General features: G+C 38.6%; 1 protein-coding gene across 1 annotated transcript in view; it reads right to left on the bottom strand.

The window, feature by feature from the left end:
• Nucleotides 1-25811, bottom strand: part of FAM193A (family with sequence similarity 193, member A) — a 44095-nt gene that overhangs the window by 12795 nt on the left and 5489 nt on the right. Inside the window, exons 4-14 of the mRNA XM_009877954.1 lie at nucleotides 24466-24590; nucleotides 20027-20171; nucleotides 15475-15552; nucleotides 13759-13871; nucleotides 13364-13606; nucleotides 11242-11395; nucleotides 10959-11138; nucleotides 7804-8055; nucleotides 5441-5639; nucleotides 3939-4211; nucleotides 3328-3610 (exon numbers count right to left, since the gene is read on the bottom strand). Of these exons, the coding sequence (XP_009876256.1) occupies nucleotides 3328-3610; nucleotides 3939-4211; nucleotides 5441-5639; nucleotides 7804-8055; nucleotides 10959-11138; nucleotides 11242-11395; nucleotides 13364-13606; nucleotides 13759-13871; nucleotides 15475-15552; nucleotides 20027-20171; nucleotides 24466-24590 (2045 nt within the window). The remainder of the gene's footprint in view (nucleotides 1-3327; nucleotides 3611-3938; nucleotides 4212-5440; nucleotides 5640-7803; nucleotides 8056-10958; nucleotides 11139-11241; nucleotides 11396-13363; nucleotides 13607-13758; nucleotides 13872-15474; nucleotides 15553-20026; nucleotides 20172-24465; nucleotides 24591-25811) is intronic.

Consider the following 25811-nt stretch of genomic DNA (forward strand, 5'->3'; position numbering starts at 1 on the left):
GCCTGACCCCCCCTGACTATCATCTCCCTTCAGGTAGCTGAAGGTCCCCCCAAGTCTCCTCTTTTCCAGGCTAAACAATATCCTTAAATGCTTCCTGATTCACCTGTCCCTTTTTCCAAAGGTGATACACTCTTTTTCCTTCTTTCTTTTTTTATCTTCCAAGATCTTTCCAAAGCTGCTCAACCACATCACTCTTCTTCCCCGCTAGCTCATTTTTCGGCACATAGGGACAGCCTGCTCCTGTGCCTTCATAATTTCATTCTTAAATAAGTCCAGCCTTCCTGGGTCCCTTTGTTTTTGAAGGCTGCTTGTCAAGGGACTCTCCAAACCAGTGTTCCGAATAGAACAAAGGCAGCCCTCTATACCCTCCTAACTTCACCACGTATTGAAATTTCTATCATATCATGGTCACTGTGCCCAAGACAACCTCCAACCAACACATCTGCCACCAGCCTTTCCCTGTTCATAAGCAGTAGGCCTAGCAGGGCACTACCCCGGTAGGCTCACTGACCAGCTGCAACACGAAGTTGTTATCCACACATTCTAGAAACCTCCTGGACTGCCCTCTTTCTGCTGTGTTCTACTTCCAGCAGATATCTGGTAAGTTGAAGTCCCCCATGAGAACAAGGGCTAGTGAACGTGAGACATCTCTTAAGTTGTTGAAAGAACACCTCATCAGTATCTTTATACTGGTTAGGGGGTCTACAGCAAACTCCCACTAAGATATCAGCCTCATTGGTCTTCCCCTTTATCCTTATCCATAAACATTCCCCCTTGGCGTGTCTAACATTGAATTCTAGGCAGTCAAAGCACTCCTTAACATATAACACTATCCCACCACCTCTCTTTCCTTGTCTACCTGTCCTAAAGAGCCTTTAGCCATCCACTGCAGCACTTCAACTACATGAATCATCCCACCACATTTCTGTGAAGGCAACTGTATCATGGTTTCCCTGGTGCACAACAGCATCTAACTCCTCCTGTTTATTGCCCAGGCCTTTGGCGTATACACACCTGATCCATGGTACAGATATTGCCTCCAACACCAGTACATCACCCCGAGTCTTATCCCTAGCATTCCTGGGTTCATCACAAATATCACCATTACCCACCTCGAGTGGGATGGCAGACTGAAGGCCATCCTTAGGCTCATCTCTAGTGAGTCTGCTTTTATCCCTCTCCCCCTTCAAGCCTACTTTAAAGCCCTTTTATTAATCCCTGCCAACTCCCGTGCAAGGATTCTTTTCCCCCATTGAGGCAGATGTACTCCATCTGTCGCCAGCAGACCAGGTGCCATATAAATTTCCCCATGATCAAAGAACCCAGAATACCAACGGAGGCACCAGTCTCTGAGCCACAAGTTAATCAGGTGTGTTCTCCACCCTCTTGCAGGGTGTCCTCCTCCCTACCACTTGAGGGACTGATAAAACCCTACCTGCACAAACGAGCCTTCAACAAGTCACCCCAATGCCCTGAAGTTCTTTTTAATTGCCTTTGGATTTTTCTCTGCAACCTCATCATTGCCATCCTGGATAACTAACGAAGTGTAGTAATCAGAGGGCTGCACCAGAGCAGAGAGCCCCAGAGAGGCAGCAGACTTTCCTGTGGGATGGGTCTGGTCAACAAATGGGCCCCTCTGTTCCCCTCAGAAGAGTGTCACCTACTACAATTAGCCTCCTTTTCTTATTAATTGAAGAAGTCCTAAGGTGTGGGGGTGAGTGACAAGCCCTGGGTGACTCACTGGATGGATCTTTGTCTCCATCTTCATTCACTTGGCCATCAAGTCCCAAAGCCCCATAACTTATTATGCAAGGGCAACTGGGAAGGCGAGATGCTCTCATTAATACAAAATGACACATTGGAAAGTGATTTACAAAAAACTCATTTAGCGAGCGTCAGTTTTCTTCCTAACCTCATTTCCCACTGCCTTCTACCATCCTGTAAGTTTCTCAAGGATTAGGAACCAGAACATAAAAAAAAAAGTTTAACTTTAGTATCTTAGTTAGGGAAAAGGCACGCAAAACTCACACATAACAGGAGGTACTGCCAGTCAGTGGAAACAGTCTGACTAGTCAGTTTGAGCAGTCCTTGTTTTACTGTTTATTGCCTGTTGGAAATTAGCTCTACAGCACCCAGCAGCATGGTGGAATAGTGTGTGTTGGGAGTAACAGATACAATTCCACAGAAACCAAGGCTTCATTAGTTCTGGCATTCTGTCCCTAGACTGAAAAACTAGAGCGTAAAGCAGTTTTTCCCATTACAGCACATCACTGATTCTTACAGGTACAGTAATTGTTTCTGGGTTCTGTCACAGTTCATTCCTTACACACTGGGATTACCGTTATCATGTTAGCACCTGGAGATGATGATAAAAGACGTATTTCTATTGCATTAAATAGCCTATATTTGATTCCTTCCCAGCACTAGGTAAAAAAGCTTCTCTACAAAGTTGCAATAATTTCTCAAGCATGAAAGAACAGTTATTTTGTGATGTCATCAATAAAAGCAGTATTTTTAGAAGCACTTCAGGTATGCAGTTACCTAACTGCCTAGATGTCACCTTATCTTCTGAAAACTACTGCAGTAACCAGGAGACTACATTCATAGCAACCATGACCACAGCACTACAGGTCACAGAGTACTTAAAGCAACAACTCAACTGCCTCTCTGTTATGCCTGTGCTCTTCAGCCTTATCAGGTGGCACCGCCATCTGTCTGCCACAATACATAACACTACCAGAAGATAGCTCCACCAAACTCCTCCCCACCTCCAAAACCTTTGAAAACCTTCAGAAATCAGTAGGTCCTTACACATGACAACCACTCTATATATGGTGTGAAAGATCCCTAGTAAGTCTTAAGTGTAGTCAGGAAAACATATTACCATGTGACAGGTTTCAAGACTATATATGACCTTTTTATACTCTGAGCTAAATCTACGTATACAGACTCTTTAAGACTCACACCTTTTCATTGCTGCTTGCCATGAAATGCCAAAATGACAGGAAATAGAACAAGCTTGTGTCTCAGCAGCAGCAAACAGCTACTGGCAATGATCAGGTAAGAAAGAACAGGGCTTGACTTACTTATCCAAGGCCACATTTTCAGAAGTGCACAAACATTTGTTTTTAAGCCTCTAAACTCATTAACTAGATTCTGCAACTGAAATCATATTTGTTAAATCTCACACCAAATTCTGAGCTTGGTTTCATTTGCTGAACACACAGACAGCTCTTTCACACTACAGCCACTGCCAAAGAAGAGGCATCTGTATTTTAATTCCCTTCCTGTTGTAAAAAAGAACAACAGTAGCAACAACAAACTTACCTGCAGACACTTGGTGGGGCACTTACAGAGCTGTCTGTGGTTGAAGTAGGAGGTGCAACTGTAGTGGGACAAAGACCTGAATGGGGATCCACAAATCCAGGGGCTGTTGCAGCAGTTTTGGGGAAAGAAGGAGCAGCAAGATTTGGAAGATGTGGTGTAGAGGCTGGAGACAGTGCAGCAGGAGAGAGTGAAGGAAGGGATGCTAAACTGGTAGGACTATTTCGTGGTGCAACTGGTGCAGAATGTCTATGGTCCTCTTTATTAATATTGTGAAACACTTCCCCTAAATTGGGGGAAAAAAGAAACCACTTAAAATTAAACATAACTAATAAGTCTCCATTAACTATGCATCACACAAAGTGCTGCATGTTTTCAGCTTCTGTAAAAATCCAACACTTTTCTATTACCAGTTCTAAACACTAACATCACAATCTTTTACAAAGTTCTTTAATCCAGGAGTACAAAGACCATAATTCAAGAGTAAGAAGAACAGCAATTATCAAAAATCATCAAGATGCATAATATTACTAACATAAACATGTAAAAATTCATGGTCAGCTAAACGTACTTGAGCCAGTTACTGAGCTGTACTGAGAATCACAAATCCTCACCTATCGATGAAGGTCTCTTGGATGATACTTTGAATTGGTTGCTGCTTGACTGCACCGTGGTTGCTGTGCAGGAGACAGAAGAAGTGGCAGAAGAGGTTGCCATGACAACTTTATTAGCTTCCATAAAGGCATCCTGGAAATTGTACAGACATTTCTTCTTTGCAGAATTTTTTTTCTCTTTGCTGTCAGTAACTACTGTTGCTTCATTGCTAGATGTAGTAGGAAGTGCTTCAGGTCTTATTTCTGAGAGTGTTGGTGCTAATATATCACTCCCTTCAACAGAAACACACACAGCAATTAAGAATCACAGAAGTACAGAGTTGTCTTTACGGCATTTAGAATTACACATTCAGTAATTTAGATGCAAACAAGCAAGGATATATTGTTAGTGTTGGCTTAGCAGGATTAGTGAAGTGATCCTCCTTTCCTTCTCCCTCTCCCCCAAATAATAAAGCTGTATCAAAAAGTGCTAAGAATTCTCAGAGCAGAAATCACAAACCTTCATTTTACAATTTTAAGAACACTTAAATGTGTTAACATGTAGCAAAGATGCTACAGATAATTTTGAAATTACAAATGGACAAAGGTAATACTGGACACTATTTTAGATGCTAAGTATATATAAGATTAAATATTTAAAGTCCAGGTTAGCCAAGCAATAATTATAAGCAGAAACAACATATCCTTCTATCAATATAATATAATTCTTATTCTTAGTTATTGGAAATTTCAACTAACTACAAGTAACACCTTTGTGATACACCTTCCACACAAGCTTGCCACTAGCCACCTGTCTGAACTACCCGTAACTACATTTGTGTTAATGGATGAGCTACCCTACTGCGCAAGTTTTCTCGGCATTTTTAATGCCTTTTCTTTTAAATATCACTGTAGTAGGTTGACACAAGTTAGCAGCACATCAGTCTGAAAAAAATCAGCACACAAAACCAAGCTTTCTTTTCCATACAAGTCGAACAAAAACCAAATAACACATTTTAATATTTGCTAAAACGTGAATAAATAGATGTCTCTTTTCACTTTAAACTTTAGTATTTCCAAAGGCTTTAATTAATCTTTTGCTTGAGTTACACCCTTGTCTTTTTGAACAACAACGTGGTTAAGTCTGGGCATTGTAAGAAGTAGGCTGTAGTACCATACTGACAATCCTCTTAAGATCCTGTACAAAAAGAGCAGGCCTCTGTGGAAGGAGATCAAAAGTTATTAAGGATTCCTCTCAGTTCCTATTTCTTTTCAACCCTGAACTTGTGAAGACAAAAATACCTCTACAATGACTGCAGGTGAAAAACAGCTCCTCAATACATCAGAATTTATTTTTTAATTTTCAGCCCCACCGGAGCAGAAATGGTAGCCCACATCTGCCAGAATCCTGTGTTATAAAACCATGATGATGGAACCTGCCATTCCCGGAAAAAAGTGCCACACACCAGTTCAAAACATAAGGCTGTTAAACTAGTCAGTGTGAAGTAGTAACAAACCCTCACCAGGAATTGTATCAGGCAGAAAAGTAGCAGGATTCCAGTTCTTGTCATTCATCATCTCTGATCCCCAAAGACTTATAAATTTAGAGCTACTCCAATCTGGAGTGCTCCCAAAACAGCTTGGATAAATATGATCTTGGAGAGATGCATTGAATACTTGATGCTTATTTGTATGATTCTGAACTGGAGCTGGCGGTAATGCCTACAAAAATAAAGAGTGTTTTCCTCATTAGTATTCTGTTTGCTTACACAGTCACTCCAACAGCAATATTCAAATCATGGTGTTTCAATCATAAAAGACACTACAAAAACGATAATAAACTGTATTTCCCAGAATGACAAAAAGACCAGTTTGTTAATTTTTAATGTAGACAATATATTACAATGATTGTATGTACATGTATGCATTTTCTAATCACAGACATTGCTTTTACATTCAGCTAACTGATGAATACAAAAAAGTATTCTTCAATAATACTTAGGTTAATATATATTGGTAGGTTGTCAATTTGTATGAACATAGAACTTGTTAGGAATTGTTACCTCTCAAAGCCCAAGCTGCCAAAACTAATCCTCCGTGACATGATAATCATTACCACATAAGACAATTGTGATAAAGGGATTACAAAAACTTCAGTATTGAAAATAAGTGCAGTAGAAAAAGTAATAAAACACTTATTATGTGAAAAGATTATTTTAAAGTTGATTATATTCTGCTTTTTCCATCTCCAAGCACTAACAGGCTCCTAACTTAAAACTTAACAGGCAAGGAATACACCCTTTTATCTTAAGAAGCAACTAGGGGAAAAAAAGCAAACACACTTTTTCTTGTTTTATACAGGCAAGTTCTTCTGGTTCACACCACTCCTGCTGCAATTTTTTATTCATATTCTGCTCCTCGTGAAATTTTTTATTCATATTCTAAAATCTAACTTGCTCCCAGAGACACTGTGCAACACCAGCATTGTATTCAATTACTGGCACCTTTGAAAAGGCCAAGGAAAAGTGAGTTTGTTCTATATTTGATGCCATGAAAAGCTACACAGAAGTAGACAGAGTTATTAAAAATATCAGCTGAGTCCAATGACATTGCAGACACCAAAGACTAAACACTCACGGCCAAGCAAACTATTTATACACCCTGTCTCCTTTTTCTATACAGAAGGATTTTTATTACCTCACTAACGGTAAAGGTGGGAGGAGGTGGAATACCCTGCATTAAAGAAAACTTGCATACATGGATATAAAGAAACACTTTGCAGGGCAGAACAGGCTATCCGTAATAAATCAAGCCTGATCCATCTGAGCTTATAAGCTCATTCACCACCAGTTGTGCTGAAATGGGCTGGCTCTTCAAAGGCGAAAGCTCCCTCAAGCTTCAGGTTCCTATGTCTTTCCAGCTCCAGCACAACAGACATACACAGAGCCCAGCTGGTTCAGGTGCCGTGCCAGAGCTAGGAGACCTGGCCGGAGAAAGCCACTCAGTGCCCACAGCCGGCTACTCTGCACAGGGCTTCAGGGGCAGCTTTGACAGTGCGCTGCAGATGTTCTGCTACGTAAAGGTCTTCTGAAAGGCAAGACAACAGAGATCGGGGATGGAAGCTTGAGTAGACCATTATAAGCGATGTAGAGAGAGTTCGGGAATAATGATTAGGGGTTAGAAGAACGGCAGCGGGCTGATGAGAAATGGCAGGCTGCATATAGCAGTTATGGAACTGGTGCCCTGCACCAGAGATAAGGAAGGGACACCAATAAGACAGGAAAAAAACAAAGTGTATGTTAAGAAGGATGGTAAAATTAACAGTCATCTTAGTGATGTAATCTACTCTCCTCGAAACCACAGGATCACCAGACAACAAGAGAGGGAGAAAACTGAAATATGGATCTAATGACAAAGTCTTTGCCCCTTTCAGCAGCACCCACATTTCAATTGATTTAAAAATGTGAAACACCACCACAATAATAGTAATTCTTGCTTTTGACTCATACTTCTGAAAAGCTGTCACCTGGTCCCAATCCTCGTTCCAAATCTTTTATTACTTACAAGTTTTGGGTCAAAAGAATTTTGCAGAACCTGCAAAAAAGCAAGTTCTGTTAAAGCACAGAAACACCTTACAAATAGACTCCTACGCCTCAATTTTTCTCAAATAAAAATCACTAATGTATTGAACTAAAAACCTCAGGATATTATTGCCAGGATGGAATATTAAATTTTGACGTTCAATACATATGAAGATTTTAATTAGTCCTATTACACAGACTAAAGTCCCATCACTGTTTCACTGATACTCAGTCATGCTGGTTTACAGAGGTGTACAGCTTCCTTCCTTGGATGAGGATGGATCCACCCCCTTGGTCAGGCTTACCTTATTGTGTGTAAAGGGAGAAGCTGTATACAAGGTGGGATGGATAAGTGGACGAGGCAGATGAGGAATTGTATGCAATGGTATATGTCCATGGATGTGGGGATAAAGATGAAGTGCAGGATGTGCAGGTTTTTCCGGATTCATAAACTGGTGGCCAGCGGGCAGGCGTCCAGTTGCAAGTGCAGAGGCTGTTAGACCTGAGGCTTCTTGTTTGCAAACATGACATTCACAAGCATTTGGACCTTGGTCAGCCTGTAAGAAAACGTAAAAAAATATTTTTTTTTCCCCACCTACTCAAATCAGCTACTTCCACATCATTTTCTCTTAGTAATCATTAATATTATTTCATTTTGCATACATCTATTAATATTTTCAGAGCATCCACAGAATTCTTTCACCTAACACTAATGGAAAAAGCTTGCAGTGAAGTAAAAGCACTAGTGGAGGATCTTTGTCTTCATTAAGAATGCCCTAAAAATTGACAGCATTTCATACCATACAAACATTTCATGTTCACTACCAGTGACAACAAGCGAGATACTAACACAAACAATCAAGAACAGACAGGAACAGAAACCTTGAGGGCATTTTATCATAAGATCAGACTGGATAATTATTTTCCACAATCTTCCAAGCATATGGAAGAACAGTATGTGGGAAAAAGCAGTAATAAGCGTTAAGTAGCTGATAAAGTTGGAAGTAGTCCTGAGCTGCCTTTGGCAGAGCACTGCCAGCTTGTCAAGGCAGGTGATCTTTCCCCTCTGCTCAGCACTACTGAGACACACCTGGAGTGCTGGGCCCAGTCCAAGGCTTGCCAGTGGATGAGAGAGATGGACAGACTGGAGTGAGCCCAAAGGACCACAAAGGTGATTTTTTTAGCCTTGTAGCACCTGTCATACAAGGAGAGGCTGGGAGAGCTAGGGCTGCTCAGCCTAAGAGAGAAGACTGGGGGGATGTTATCAGTGTGTGTTCCGACTGGCCAAGGAAGCAGAGAGTAAAGAGGACAGAGCCAGGTTCCTCTCAGCGGTGTCCCATGAAAGGACAAGAGGAAATGGGCACAGACTAAAATACAGGAAATTCCACTCAAACACAGTGTTTGAGAGAGTGGTTGAGTGCTGGAATGTGTTACTTGCAGCGGTTCTGGAGCTTCCATCCTTGATGCTCAACACCCAAGAGGACATGGTGCTGACCAGCCTTCTCTAGATGGCCTTGCTTTGAGCAGGAGGACTGGACTAGACTATCTGCAGACGTCCCTTCCAAAACTCATCCAATTTCTGTCATTGTGTGAAGCAGACTTCAGTATGAGAAATTCCATAATTGCATCAATCATGAGCAATCCATGCCCTATTAGAACCTTTTAGTGATCTCAAGGTATCATTAGCCTCTGTTGTCTTAAAAAGATTCAAGACTTTGGAAGAAAGACAGCACAGGAAAGAGCAGCTCGATTTCCATCTCTCAGCACAGTACTTTTTCCTACCACTGTCATTTGACATTTCACTAGAACATAATTTTACCAGAAGCAATACCAGGGATACTTTGCAATTGCTGTTTTTCCCAGCAATGTGGCACTACACATTTTTCCAAAAACACTAGCTATCAGCTTTCTAGAAAAGAATCGTCAGGTGGTAGTCTTCTTAAACATGTCTTCCTCTCAGAAACAAACAACTCTTTTTTATCACTTAAATGCATTAGGAAATATTTTTTAAAATAGGTTTCATAAACCAAATACAATGATTGAATTAATTAGGTGTATAGAGAAGAAAAAACAACTCAAAAAAACAGTATTATAAAAAAATTAATATTAATCTAACAAATGAAAATGGAAAAAAAGTCAGATACTATGGTGAGATTCAAAATCCAGTTCTAACAGATCTTTGAGTACTGAGCAACAAACAGAATCCGAAGAGAAATAAAGATATCAATAATGCAAAAAGTCTCAAATGCATGACACGCGCCAATGAAAACGCAGCGTTACAAGTTACTCAGCTCTGATTAGAAAAAATAGGCTAAAAAAAAAAAGGCGTTAAGAGTTCTTTTGAGTAATTCTGAGCAAATTGTTTTTCCTCAACGAAAACATAAAAGAGAGGTTAAATCTACCTTTTTATCTTGCATTTTAGTTTGCTTCCCTAAGGCAAGTAGACTTACATAATCTCATTTGATTTTCCACAACAAATGCTGAATTTGTTCACCAGCTTCAAACTAGTTTGACAGAGGTCTCAGCCCATGTAAGTATTATGCAATTGGTCAGCCACACAGAGGAAAAAAAAATAAATTTCAACATACTTGCTGAAAGCTAGGTAGCTTAAGAAAATACTTCAAGTGGAAGGCTTTACAGAAGTTCCAAACCACAGGGGAACACTTCATGGGAGCTCCCACCTGAGTGCCATCTAAATTCTCAAAGCTGCCCCCTCCAATGTGGATTCTTTTGTATAATAAGCAATAAAAGTGACCGGTATCTTCTCTCTCAAAGTAGCGGGCTCATGCTGTAGCTGCAGGGCAACCCACACTAAAAGCCACACAGGCACAAAGAGCAGTCCATCGGACAGCTTTCCTCTGGTGCTCACCTCTTAAACCAAATATCACCACCTGCTGAGCAGATACCTACACACAGTTCTCTGGGTGGTTTGGCAACCTTACCGTAAAAAGCTTAATAATCTTCAATTGTTTAAAAAAAAAAACCCCAAACCCAAACACTCCAAGACTCATGCCATAAATCACACAATGGATTTAATTACACAGTTTCAGAGGAAGCTAGTCCTCAGATAGAATATTAAAAAGCACCTACTAGCTAAGTACTCCCACCATTCTCCCCCATATTGATTTCAAATAACTTAATGTGAGTATTTCACAAAGACCAAGCTCAATCTTCCAAGCAGAAATGCTTCTTAGTTTTCGTTTCTCATTCATATAGGGAGGAATAAATTTTTCCCCCTTTTTACTGAAGTTATCTTCAACATAAATAACATACTTCAAGTTTTGACTAAAGGAAGTTACTAGCCATGAAATTACCTAAAATATTTTTCAGCTGATTGTGTATCATACTCACCTACTGATAACTTAATGTATTAAAAGTTAAGTATTAACTGAAGATGTAAGTGTATTATCATTTGAGCAGTCATATTTCCAAAACTAACTTGACAAAAGGGTTGCTATACCTGCTGACTAGGGTAAGAAGGCGGTGGACTATCCATTTTTGCTTCATCTTTTCTTAATGCTCTTTTTCCTAGAGACATCTCCTCCTTTTGAGTCCCTGGTGGTTCACCACTGCTCTCCCCATCCACTTCTTCATCATCTGCTTCTGAGGAACTGCTGCTAGTGCTGCTTACCTGGGGAGACTGGACAATTAACAACTCATTAACACAGGGGTGACAGACACACCTTTCTCCAGCGAGCACATCCCACTGCCAGAAAAAAGATAGGATGCTGTAAATACTGTACCTCATCTTTCAATGCCATGTTTTCACCTCCACCATTCAGCTCACTGTGAATTCCATTCATGTTGGCCACAACCTCTGCATCGTCGTAATTATTCAGCGGGTAGATATCAGCAAACTTGGCTGATAATGGTGCAACATCTTCATCATCACTACCACTGAGAGGAAAAGAGATTTAGATAAATCACAGGGCTCAGTAACCTCAGTCAGTGTGAAAGCAGGTAAAACATGAAAACAAAATGAAGTTGAGGGCATCTCTTGTATAATCTTCCAATTAGGAGTCAAAGGATTGGCTTCCAAGTTGTTTAACTGAACTTATTTTATTAAACAAATAAAATCAGGCAACCTGCTACATAATCCTGCTAAATAGAGCAGTTGCATGCCTGATTGAAAGACTGGATCGGAAATAAGATTCTCTGCTATTTCTATGTAAAATATTTTTCCACCATGGTTTTCTGACCAAGAATCTACAGAATTACTAACGACAGGATATAGATGACCTTTAATTCGATGAAAAAAGCCTTATGCCAATGATTTGCTCTACAGAAAGTGTGAAATGGAAAAAAGTACAATATAAAATTCAAGTTTTTCCATACATTAAATGTCAAATCAGTAACAGCAATTAGGGAACACTGAACACTGAATACATCACAGGAACTCAAATTTCTCAATAGGAATTAGTTTCCAGACAACGTCACTTCTACACACCTTTCAGAATCTGCTCTAAAATACCTAATGGACGTTTTTTCCCCATACAGACAGCTAGTTAAAGAACATGCATATTTAATCACCCGTTCCAGGGAAGTGCTGCAAAGATTGGTTAGTTCATGTTTCTACAGCAATCCAGGGCTCTTAAAAGAGCTCGTAAACTGCACACTTGATGTTTTTGCATTCTGTGAGATACTGAGCCAAAATTTAATTACATGATGGCACCATTAGGCATATTTCAAATGTGCAACAAGGAAATAAAACACAGCAGATATGAGACATAAAATGGCCTTTCCTCAAGTAGCAGTGGTATTTCCCTAAAAACAGGCTTCTTACAGTAAGTAATACTTGGATTCAACTGAACTAGCTTCTAAAGGGACAAACTGAACAATTTTGGACATTTCAGCACCAAAACTAATTAGAGTTTACAGAAATTGCAAATCACACATTTAAGAATATGTAGCTAAACATACAGCCACATAATCCGCTTTCACATCCTTCCCAGATGGGTTCAGAAAGTAAAGTCCTGTTATGGGTAATGAAATCATGGAAGGCAGTAGATGCAAAGGTAAACATTTAAAGCAAATTGAACTTAGTGAAGTGATATTCAGCAGAAACATCCCACACATCTGCACTGTCCTTGCTTCATCACACCCTCTTAACACAGAATGCTAAAGCCAATTTCCTTGATTGTACTGACAATAGGTACTTTGTTAGTGTCCCACCAGTAATGAAGCCTTTTTTTTCCTAAAATATTCCTTCAGAATCTCACACAACAGAGGAGACTGTTGGTTAGCTGTACCCTAACTACACGCAGAAGCAAGCCTATCAAGCAGTTTTAACCCTGCAGAACTATGGAAAGGGCAGAAGTACATGATTAGACTAATTCCTCAAATCTGATCGCCATTGTGAACTAAATAGAAGAAAGAGTGTGGCAGATACTTCCGATAGGGACAATAATTTTTCATGCAACACTTGACACCACTTCAACAATCCCAAAAGCCTCCTAACAAAGGTGCTTTTTGTATGAATCGTTTTGGATCCAAAAGACCACCCCTTACAGAAAAGATCAAAATTTCCCTTGCTCAGTCTATGAAATTGTGACATTTTAAAATGATGCTCTAAAGCACACTCGCATCTGATATCCTTGTTATCTCAAAGCAGGAAATTAGATACTACACACACTTCTAGCAATACTGTTAAGTCACCACCTTCAGAAATGAAGAACTTTACAAAATTTTTTAATTTTATCTATGTTTGCACAACATTAGAGTTGTGGCCTGCTGAATACAGTACCATTAATAAATAATTTTCCGAAGAAAAACTAGTATTTGATAACAATAGTCGGCCAATGTAACTTGCTGGCTTAAGTTCAATCCACTACAAAATTTTAAAATGGAAGAAAAAACCCCACTTACAAAGTTGGTGCAGAACCATTATCTGTGAGGATCAGTCTGGGATGTTGCTGAATAGTAATGGGCGAGCTGGAACCCGATCCTGAACTTGCTGAAGACATACTGGGTGGGCGGATCTCAGATAGATAATCCGGAGCAGAATCAATTTGTAGTGGTAACTGGTTAATGTGGATATCATCCGTTATAGGAGAATCCATGATGCCACACGTTAATATGTGTGAAAGGCTGCAGTCGTCACAAGTACATCTGTTGAAATATTAAGATTAGAGGTTTTTATGACTTTATTTAAGCAGCATTCATTTAAAAGTAACCACACTCTGTTCCAACAATGTATTTCCTTTTTCCTCGAACAAGAAATTATGATTTATGATGATTTCATATTAAAAACATCAGCTCACCTTCTTCTATAATTACAGTTGGGACAGTCAGGCATGCTCAAACGTGATGACAGCATGTGTCTCATTGTATCTGTGAAGTTGTTCTCCCCAGCTAGAGCTTTCTTGTTATTAAGCTGAAGTAAATTATAAAGGCAGTGTTTTAGTAGTGCAAGTCTGCAAGTCTTTCCATTAACAATTCAATGGTTAACAAGCTACATAATCAAAAAGGGTTCTTTGGGCAAAATATATCAAAAGCGGAGTAATTCATAATAACCTCATGAAGGTGGTGTTTTGATCATGAGTGAAAAAAGCACAAGAAGTTCAAAGTTACAAACAACACACACTGGCACCAAAACTCTTTAAAGATAGTATATTTCTACTATGAAGTACTAAAACGGCCAAGTCCATCTCCTTAACTCATTTGTACATTCATCTCGCATGGTATTTCTGCTGACACACTCTGAACTTGAGCAGTTCTTGTCTTGTTTCGTGGTGTGCACAAAAGGAAACTGCTGACAAACGAAGAGAGAATGGCAACTCACTCTTAGTTTGCATAAAAGGATTAGTACTGATTCTGTAGCCACGATGGGAGAGATCCAAGGAATGAAGCAGCTGCCCAAAGCAGGACTTTCCACGTTAGTGGAAAAAATGCAATCCAGGTGACTTCCACCTAGCAGAGGCCTAATCCTGAAAGCACCTAATTTCAGTAGATACCTACAAACCTTAGGTTAAATAAGGATGTGCCTAAGCTCCCACTTCTATAGATGCTCAGACCTGATCCTTACCTAAGCAGCCATGGGCTTACAGCTCACTTAAGCCCAATTAGGATCAAGGAAAAAAGAGGATTCCTCCTCAAGTCCTCCAAGGAGCCCTGTATACCAGATGTTCTAAAGACACAGTTAACACAGGCTTATGTTCCTTATAGGAAAAAGTACTTACTGATGACTGCTTTGAGACATTGCCAATTTAAGATTAAGTTTAAGTTTATTAAAATGTACTGTTCATACTCTCTCTTTCTCTGGCTCATGACTAGCATTTCTTTCTGCACGGAGGTACAGGAACAGAGAGGTTCCCCGTCCAGTCTTGACTCTAGTGGAGTCACTCTATAGTCTCACAGAAAGATACATACGACACGTACATACTTCAACACTTCTAGGCTACAGAAGAAGTACTGTGTCTTAAACAGACAGTTTTATAATACAGTAGGAAATTCTACTGGCCGCTCCCTGGCTACAGTTTAAGAAAGGGAGATAACTCTGCTTGGCCTTTTCCCCGCAAAACAGATGTAGGAGCCATCTCCAGAGTCATCACCTGCCTTGCTACCCTGGCTCACACTCCTCACCTCTGCACACACAAGGGGAGTCATTAAAATCTTGAACACAAGACTTCTTGTCATGTGCATCAAGGCAGCTCCACGCTCAACGTACTGGCTGTTTTGAACCCCACTCTAAGGCATCAAAACCTCCCCTTTTATTGTATAAAGTATTTTAACACCAGGTATTCAATCCTGAGACTATGGTGCTTATGTTTTTACCTTGCAGTAACTGAGATTACATACTATTACATATTCTTCTTGCTCTTCTGTATTTTAGCTGACCAAATTTCATGGCTGACATAGTTGCAGAATTACAACACATAGAACTAGTAAAACATACTACATTTTATGTTTGCATCCCACAAATAGACATGAAGCATTAGCACAACTTAGTACGGTATAAAAAAAAAAAATAATCTTACCTGCTCTTCAATAAAACGCCTCTGCTTAAAAAACTCCCAGTCTTCCTTAAGCATGCGTTGTTTTGTTTTCATTGCCATCTAAAACAGAGTTACTCTATTAGTTTCATTAAGCCTAGATTATCTCTGTTATTTTGAAAGTACTCATATGCTTAATCAATACAAAGTATATTTTATTTGCTGATAATCTGATCTGAGTCACTTAAACATAACATTTTATACTTATTTACACTTTTTCAGTCAGATTTTTCCACTGGTATTCCTTACATTAATTTTTTTTCATTAAATATTTTCATATAAAACATGACCAGCATTAAACACTCAGCATCCTGGATCCACTAATATCCTCTAAAATCTAGCGATACAGGACTTTCAGCAAGGCTCAAGTGCAAACTCTAAATTGTGGAACCACCCACATAAAGAGTCAAAAAAATCAGTAGTGATCTAGACTAACGCTATTTACCAGTTTTAGTCCTCTAAGTATTTCATGTCCATAACTGACATAAGGCTGGAAAAATACTTTATAGTTACATATACCAGAATCACATCACCATAAAAGAACATAAAGCCCATAACTTCGTGTACGCAATTTATATTTTTCTGATTTAGTGAATAAATTCTGACAACACAAAACTTCCATGAATTTTAACATAGCAAAACACAAGAACAAAGCTGCTTCTGTTGTACCTTACATTTTAAGAGTGCTTCATCAGTGAAGAAAACCAACTATACAGGTGATATTTTACAGTTATTTTAATTTAAGTAATTAATAATAATAAAGATCTACCACCTTATAGAACAGATTTCTTCATAAAGATATATTAGTGAATCAAAATCCAGTAGGTTATACCACTAGCAATCCTTTTTTTTTCTTCAAAAGCATGTTTCTTCAAAACTTTAAAGTCTTACTAGGAACCTAAGTGTATTATTGCTATTATTGTTATTTAACCTGGAAAACCGGAATTCTAAGCTGGGGATTTGAGACAGTATTAAGGTGAAGTCTTGCCTAATGAATTTCTGAAACAGTCAGCAGTATGTAATTTTTATTGTGTGCATGTGTGTTTTCTTCTTTATTTTTAAGTATCATGTATGAAATATTCAAGCCACTGGTACCATTTCTTAAGATGTGCTACAAGGTACTGGAGAGCCTGTGGTCAAGAACATCGGAAATTTCACCCTGGCTGTACTATCAGCTTCTGAGAACCTTGGAGCTATATTTAAACACAGCAACACTCACTAGTTTACGCGCCCTGCCACCTAGCTGAATCCACACCATCCAAGACAGGCACCTACATTCATTCTGCATTTTAAGACTGTAATGCCAAAGAGAGACATTTAAAATAGCCAATGCATTAACTGGGAGCTGCCTCCTCAAGTCTGCCAAGAACCTGTCACAGCAAACAGCATGGCTTAAGTCTTGGTACTCTTGAGTATTAATGGGAATAGGAGCTGAAGTTCTCCCGCTCCCAACTTCGTAGCCTCTCCAATACCCATGTCTGCAAGTATCTTAAGCTATCAATTCCATAAATAATAGGAAATCAATTCTCTCCCCTTCTTCTTTTCCCCAACGAATATTTACTTCAGCAGAGCAAAGCAGCTGCAATACAAGTTGAACGATTCATGCCCAAGAATTGTGCTAGGGAGGGGGAGATAATTCAAATGCCATCAGAAGGAAAAATTAACTCTTCAGTCTTTCACAGCTGCAATGAATATGCTGCCACTGCTGTCCAAAGGAGAAGAGAGGTCCACTACCACCCTCTTCCCTCCTCCTATTTGAGGCCAAAATGTATTTGAGATTCATCAGATAAGACATGATAAAGTGAGAAAGGCAGCTGAACAAGTATTTTTCCCTTCTGAAACGGATTTATTCATGAAACAAAGCCAGCTGCTTGGTCAGATCTGACAGATACCACTAGATCACCTGTGAAAACTCAGATGTTCATCATCACTGGATGCTTGTTGCTTCCAAATTTCAAACTGTGTATCAAGTGTGAATAGCACATATGAGCATCTCAAATTCCACCTGTGAATCTAATCTATTTTCCTATCCTGCTTCACTAGAATAATAAAAGTAATTCCTCTTATCACAAACCCAGCTCCCAAAACCAGCAAGTGCTTCAATTATTTATTCAGCTGCCATAAAGACAAAAGCCAATTATGCCCATATAACACTCTTTTCTACTAAGTTGACCATGATTGTTAAAAATCCCACAACAAACAAACAAAACAAATCACACACAAATATGGTGAGAAGCTGTCCCTCAGCTCTTGTGGAGCTGGGCAAAGAAAAAAAATATTTCTTTTCTTTTGTGGTAGCCAGCATTAAAAAAACAAAAATACTTTCACATGAAGTATGTATGACTAACTAACCATTACTTATGGAAATGATCTGGATATATTTAGGACCTCCTGAGTTAAATGCAGTCCAAATTTGCTACAGAAAACAGGATCTGGAAGTGCAGACTGCACACATTTAAACTTTCCTGTATTCCAGATGCCCTAAACATCTTCCTCAGATTTTAACATGTGATGAATACAGGTGCTGATACGAACAAATCTTTATCCTAAATTTGATAACAGCATATGCACATGGTATAGCAGTGTATTAAGTTACCTGCCTGTGCATCACACAGCTGTCTTACACAGTCTTTTTTTAAAAAGTAGTAGATTTGTATTGCTTGCAAAAGCTGGCTATTGCTTTCCGCAAAGAAAGAAGTGAATAGCTTCATATACGAAGATATTCATATAATGATGTTCACACAGCATCCTACAGTGGAGGGTCCATTAATTATATCTGCTGATGTCCTGTCTGAAAATTTGAGTATAGTTCCACAGTAGATAAACGAGGCCCATTCTTAAGTTTTCCTCTGGGATGGTCTGCATTCTAAGCTTTGATATAGCAGCAATAAAACAACACGATTTTGTTCAGCCAAGAGGCAGTAAACAACGAACACACATTCGCTGTTAAGATCCACAGTTTCCATAGTAGTCAGGCTTCCAGACTTCTACCTTGCTGACAATGCCACTGCAAATTCAGGTAAGACTGAACAAGGCTCAAGAGAGTACAACCACAGGTTATCACCAGCACAGGAGAAGGGGTTCTGTGTGCATCAGGATACAGGCTTCACTGAGTAGATTAAAAAAAAAATGCTGTAAGACAGTACTTGTGGCAGTTGATTTGTCATTTGGTACAGACAAATACAGAAAAAACCCCAACAGTTAAGAGCTGATTTTTAAGTGGTGCAAATCAACCAGTCAGGAGGTGATATGAACGCGTCTCCACAGAAATTCCAACTTTTGGAAAAGTAAGTCGATTATGAGAAGTGAACTGGGCTCCCTTTCTTACAGGAGAGGCAGTATTAGACAGCCATGACACACTGACACCACAGGAAAAATGATTTCCAGTAGCACAAAATGTGAGATGATGAAATTGTACTGAACTGCCACCAAAAGAAAACTTCATAACTGATAGCCCACAGATGCTGACCCTAAGCATAGAATAATCTCTAAAAAAAACTAGTTATGTCATGTCTCCATCCTGAAGGTCCTAGAATTAATGGTGAAAGTTCACTGAAATCTTCCATTAAAGGAAAGAACTTCTGAAGGACATTTCCAGTGTACTATAAGACTTTAAGATACATTTGTTATCTATAGGAGTAACACAGCATTACTAAAATTCAAATTCGATCTCTGTATTCCTAATGCTCCAAAAAGTTCTACAAAAATCTGTATCTCCAGTTATTTCAAGACATATTCTTTCTTCCAGTATACTTAAGATTAAACTAAACAGTGTTCAAAGCCTTATCTTGAGGTGTTTAAACAAAAATACAAATTTTTTAAACATAAGACAAAAAGCACATGAGCAATTTTGGAAGAGTATAAATAATCGCTTGCAAAATAAACAGATATTTTTCTAAAAATGAAGCTCTTGACAATGCAGGAGTCAGCACAACGACATGATCCTTTTCTGAAACATAACACAAACTCAGAAGAATCAGCTATCGGAATTCTATACTAAATTAAAAAAGGTTAACTTCAAAGGTCTCATTTATGCAGCAAGGCTCTGGAGTTCTGATTTTGACATACTGTGACATTATCACAGTATGCAACATACAATTGTTTTCAAAAGCAAGCTCTTCTTCCAAATTTCATGTAGTGCAGTCTCTACTTTGGAAGTCTGGGAGTGTTTTTTCAGTGGTGGGGTTTTTGTTCCTTTTTTTTTTTTTCTTCCTTTTAATAGTGAATTCTAAGAAAGAAAGTTTCAGATTACTGTGCTATGTGTAATTTACAGGCTCCAGTCATTCAAAAATGTTCAAAGGCCATCTCTAAACAACAGCATGACAATACGAAGATGTTTCTGTACATTCACCGTTATGTACCAATATATTAGTGCTCTCTTCTATTCCGAAAGACTGACATGACTGAAACAAAGCTACATTTTTTTTTGCTTCAAAGCTCTGGATAAAAATACCAAAGCAACTCTTCACTAGAGGCATAGCCTTGCATGGGCTGCTCCCTTCATAATAAGCCTTGAGATCGTTGACGTGATTCTTACCTGTTCATCAACATAATCATCTATTCTCTTCTGGCATTCAAGCCATGCTTCAGCAACTTGACCCATTTCCTGCTCCAGCTGGTGATACCTTTGTAGCAAGGTACTATACATATCTTCACTACAGGAATCATGCGTCGTTCCAAGCCTAAAAGTTCAAACAGCACTTGTTATGGAAGAAACGTTTCACTGAGTTATCACGCTTTTAAGTTCTGTCAGCCACAGAAGTGTTGAAGTGCAGTTATTGATACACCTAGGCCCACACAGCTGCCTGTATCCCAAAACTGAGTATTTTTAGCCGTTTTTCAAAAAAATATCCAACGACTGCTTGTTTCAATGTTCTGTACCCAACAACAGAAAGAATGTGGGAAGTGCAACATTTCCAGAGCCTCTTTCCCACAAGCAACCAGGTGTCAAGCCTACTGAGCCATATTTATTCAAATTTGGTTGCTTGATATATTTATCCTTTCAAATCCTACAGGCTAAATATACATGTTGACTATTTAATGAAGAGCTATATAGTAAAAGTAAAGCCAGAAGCTTGTTAATCAGAACGCTCATGATCAATGCTAAAAAGATTACTACATGAGTTGGAGTCTCAGCTGGTAAAAGTGCTGTAGAAAGAGGCAAGTGAGAATTTGGTTACACAGTTTTCTACTATCCCTTGAGCAGCATCAAGTTCAACGTGTGGTTATGCCATTCATGGATGGCTGCCTCTGTCAGGAGCCCCAGAAATAAGAGACAGATTTACCTCCCCTTCTACTACTACATGCTTGTACAGCAAATTCCTTTAAAAATCTATTGGAGTGCATCATCACAATGATTCTTAAGTAAATAAGGAAACTCCTGAAATCTTGACTTCAGAAATAGACACAATTTTATGCAATAATGAGTGTTTAAAGTATATTGAATTGTAACGACCTGTTACACTATTGGCGAGTCAAAGCCAAAAAAAAAAAAATTCAAGTATCTCAAAACTTGCTACTTAAGCCCACTTCCAGCATTCCAAGGAGGTTTGTTAAAAATTTCCATCGCAAATCCAACCTAAGAACTACATAGTTCTACCTATCACCCAGCAAAGAACACAGTTTTAACATGGCAATTAAATATAACAACAAGCTGAGCAAACAGGCAACTCAGTAAGCGTTAAGTTACAGTTGTTAGCATGACTTTGCCAATATATTCAAGTCTGGTTTATTTTGGTGGTTTTGCCCAGGCACACAAACCACTGCAACACAACCCACTTTAGAAGGGTGCAAAAGCAATTCCGCACATTAAAAACGTGGAAAGTGCACGTCTGATAGAGTACAAAAAGCAGTTTCAAGTTATGGTGACTTTAGGATAGAATACGTCCTCAGTACCAGTGCAAACACTGTCAAATCCTGTTACTACATCACAATTTCTTTGCTTTTCTTGAAGCCTGTGTTTCTGGTATTATGCAATTATGTGATATTCTGATTTCTAATGTACAGAAGTAAAAAACAAGTTCTCGTAACTGCTGCTGGATAGTACTATTCTTTGAAACATTAGTTATGCACAAAATCTTTTAATAGACTCCCAAGTCAGAAGCAAAAGAATTTTTTAAAATTTAGAGTAGTAATGCAACGGGATTTACATTTTCAATTTTTACTGTGACTCTTAAATAAAGGCTAACATGCTACTAGTTAATATACATTCACCCCCTAAGGCCAAGTATAAAAGCAACAGTCTAGGTAATATTTCACTCCTCTAAGCAGAAGTGTAATACCTTCCTGAACTGCAGTATAAAAGGTAATAAAAAGCATCACATATATATAGAACTTAACAAGAATTGCTTACTTTACAGAAACTGAATTTCCCAAGGCATACCCATTGACATTGATCCTACTGCATATGCCTGCACATCTGGATCAGGAAACCACAGGTTTTTGGCCAACAGCAACTGAAGGTGTGCACATACACTGAACACTGTCCCATCCCACAGAGTGAAAGCAAAGAGCCCTTGGTATCAGTTAGGCAATTATCAAACCCCAATAGAGCAGTCTGCTGAATGCAGGAAGCGTGTCAGTGCTTACACGTAATCTAAATCACCTTAACTCAAGAAAGACATTTGACCTCCAAGAAACCTTTGATATACACAACTTCATCAGGAAGTATGAGTCACTCACCTACGACAGGACTGGATTTCCTTAAATATTGATTATGAAAATACAGACATATGAAATGCTGTGTCTCATCTAGAAGTATAAGCATTCATAAGTATATGGACAACTCTTACAGCTGGGTCTGTAGATTGCAAAACCGAGTGTGCCTCCTAAACAAACCAGAAGTGTTCAATAGGTAGCAGAGCAAGCTGGTAGATGACCCTGGGTAGCTGACTAGGCCTCTAAAAACACTGACACAGCTCATCTCATATCAGCTACCTCCATCCCCATAAGAATGCTATGTTTAAATCTCTTTAAACAAACATCTTCTCTAGTCTGACATCTGATAAGCATCCTTGGAACTAATGACAGCACACCAAATATATATTCTCAGAAAGCCAGGAAATAGACAAAAGATTTAGTTATTTAAATAAAGGATGAGAGAAAGGGTGAATACCCAAAATCCAAGTGAAGCTGAGATCCCAAAATGCCATTTCACATTTCTTCTTGAGGAAAATAAAACAATGAGGCCAACACTCTTTTGTAAAGAAACTCTGGCAACACCTTCTCTACTGCATGGAAATGATTGTCTGCTGACCAAACAATCTGGGGACGAGGCTGATCCCTGCTTCTCCATGTGGGGCTTCTCCAAAGGAATGTTCCTCCACCAATTCCCAACAGAAGGTAGATCATCCTCCAGAAAAATTTATCAGGGAAGGATACCTAATTGTCATGCTTTAACACCCACAGAACTCAGTAGTAAAATCCTATCCTATGAGTCTACAAAATCAGATATAAGCCAAATTTACCAAAGTAAAACAAGACATAGAGCACAAACTAGCAACCACAGAACAGAAAGCTTGTGCTGAATCTCTCTCCTTTCACAAACACTCATGTCAATCAATCTAGGCAAAACCATAGCTATCTAGTGAACACAAATGTACTGGAAAATAAACTCTTACAAGAAGAGATTCTGACTTCATCATATTTAAGCCTCAAGTGTAGCTGTCACTACCGTGAACTTCTGCAGAGAACCATCTTTTGTTGCTTGGCCTTTAACTGCAGTAGCACTTGAGAACAACAGGTAAGTGAAAACAATCCCCATATTAAGAAATGACCATAAGCTTCACTAAGACCATTCTCAGCTCTGCAGATGAAGGCAATAGGAACAGACTTGATTCAGCCAGGATGGCTGGAGTAAGAGATGCAGAGAAATCTTGTCAGAAAGCATGGAGATGGCTGAGGGATAGAAACAGAGGCACTGATAGTGGGACTGGGAAGTCAAACACCAATCGCTGTGAAAATATGTGATGGTACAACATGCTGTTGAACACAGCAACAGAATTACCTGCCTGGAGAGAGGAAAAAACCAAAAATCAAAACAAACCAAAACAAAGGCTTTCCGTACCAACCCAGTCTCACGTAAACCAATTAGACAAGTTATTCTTAGGAACCTTAAGGACTTCTTGCTGAGCCCAGTGACAATTAAGCTTTCTTGCCTTTTCTTGCTTTCTTTTCTAGTATGTACTAGGAAAAGAACTCATGAGAAACTTCTTTATTTACTGTGAGCAACATCTCGTGACAGACTTCTTCAAACTGCTCTTCTACCACGGAAAAATACATATGAAATAGCTTTAAAACACACGCACATAAATGTCTCCTCATCAGAAAGGAGATTCGGAGGTCAATACAAACCATCCATGACTGTACTTCAAAAATATTCAGATATAGGATAAAAAAACCCCAAAATATCTAATGATTAACATCTCCTCCCTAAAAAAAAAGGCAAATGCTTTGCAGGTACATAGATTACAAGAAGAGAAAGCTTACTAACAAAATATATGTTTAAATATGCTGTCAGACATACAAGCACATAGCAAGGGATTTTGTTTCTTTTGCTTTCTCTAGTGAAAAGATTGCTGAACCCTCCAAATGAAGTTATTTGTGCACTGTGGGAAGCATGAAGACATTGAGGTTTTAAATCCCTTACAGAGCTGTAAAAACGGGAGCAATGCCTGATGACAACTCAAAACAGTACTATTCAGTCACACCATCAGCATTTTCATAGGATGCTGTCATTTCACTAGGTAACCTACAGGTAATCAGATCAGGGTAGTAATTCCTCTGACAAGCGATTTACGAAAGCAGCCTGTTCAATCAACAATACCATTTTCAAGAAAGATCAAGAATTTCTACTTATTAAATTGTAGAAGCAGCAGAGGATTCTTTTTTTAATTAAAAAAAAAAAACCACCAAAAGCAAACACACTGTAGTTGCAAAATTTCTCCCTTAAATCACAAAATAAAAGTTCAACTCTACCTTAGCTGTGACACCAATGTTGGCAAACTATTCTGCAAGAGGGGCTCAGAAAACACCAGATTTTCAAACAGATGCTTATTGTGCAATTCCCATGTCACCTGAAATTTTTTCAAATGTTCATTTTCCTATAATGAAAATAACAAGAAATAAGCCAGGGTTAAAAAACAAACAAACAAACAAACAACCCAAAAGAAACAGCAAACTGTTTAAAGGCAGAATATTTTTTAAATCCGATTTCCAACCTACATGCTAGATTAACCAGCTCAGGTCTTATCTAGTTTTAACACCTAGAAATTCAGAATTTAAGTAATTCTTTACCAACTTACATAACCATAACTTCATTCTTTGTTTTTTTAAAGTTGTCATGAATTAGAAAATAAAAATCAAAAAACCAGATCATGTTGTTGAAAGCCTCCACTCATTTCTACACGGAAAGACATATTTTATGATCTGAGGTAGTTATTCTCAGGTTTTTCTTGTCAAACAATTATCTGTTTCTGATTATTCTTCAATTGTTTGAACTTATCTAGTAACAGACACTTAAATGATGGCAAGCTATAATCTTTATTCAAAAGTGACATAAATCATGTAAACAGTTCTCTCCAAGTGCAGCTTCAAAAACAAAGTTTTCCAAATAGACAACAGACCAACAGCTTACTTCTCCGGTAAGTAAAATGTTTTTCTAATTGCAGTTATTTAACATATAATTGTATGTAATTTGAAGGCCTAAAAAAACTGTTGTTATCAAAACGTAAGAATCAAAGACGGGTATAATATTTTTGTCAGGTCAGTAAGTTTTCCCACAGATAGGCAGGGGTACACAGGTTTTCTGTAGCAGGACAGCAGCAAAATCAAATGCAAGCATTCTGGCTACCATATCAACAAGGCAGTCCTATGCTCTAATACTCTTGAGTACTCAGAAGTTTCAGAACACTCTGGAATTTCAAAGCTTTGTTCAGCATAGCAAGTTAAAAAACAAATATATATTTATATTAGATCTAAACATGAGACTAATTATTGAAAACAAGAATCAAATTTGGAGTTTGATTATTATTTAAGAAGGGTGTGTCTTGTCTTTTTTCAAATTGCACAAGACACTGTCTTCAAAATATTCAGAACTCCTATAAATTGCTAATAATTTCTCAAGGTTCAACACCAAGAAAGGCTCATTTCCTATGTCGTTTCCATACTATGCTGTGAATGAAACAGTCAACACTTATCTACAGAACTTTATTTATCAGATTGCACAGACTACACTATTCCCCACAAAGAAATATGAGGGAAGTTTTCCCTTCTAGTCTGCTATACTGTGTGCTCAAGGGCTCCTCTGTACCGACCACACTCTT

This window comes from Apaloderma vittatum, unplaced genomic scaffold (assembly GCF_000703405.1).
Source record: "Apaloderma vittatum isolate BGI_N311 unplaced genomic scaffold, ASM70340v1 scaffold851, whole genome shotgun sequence".
NCBI lineage: Eukaryota > Metazoa > Chordata > Aves > Trogoniformes > Trogonidae > Apaloderma > Apaloderma vittatum.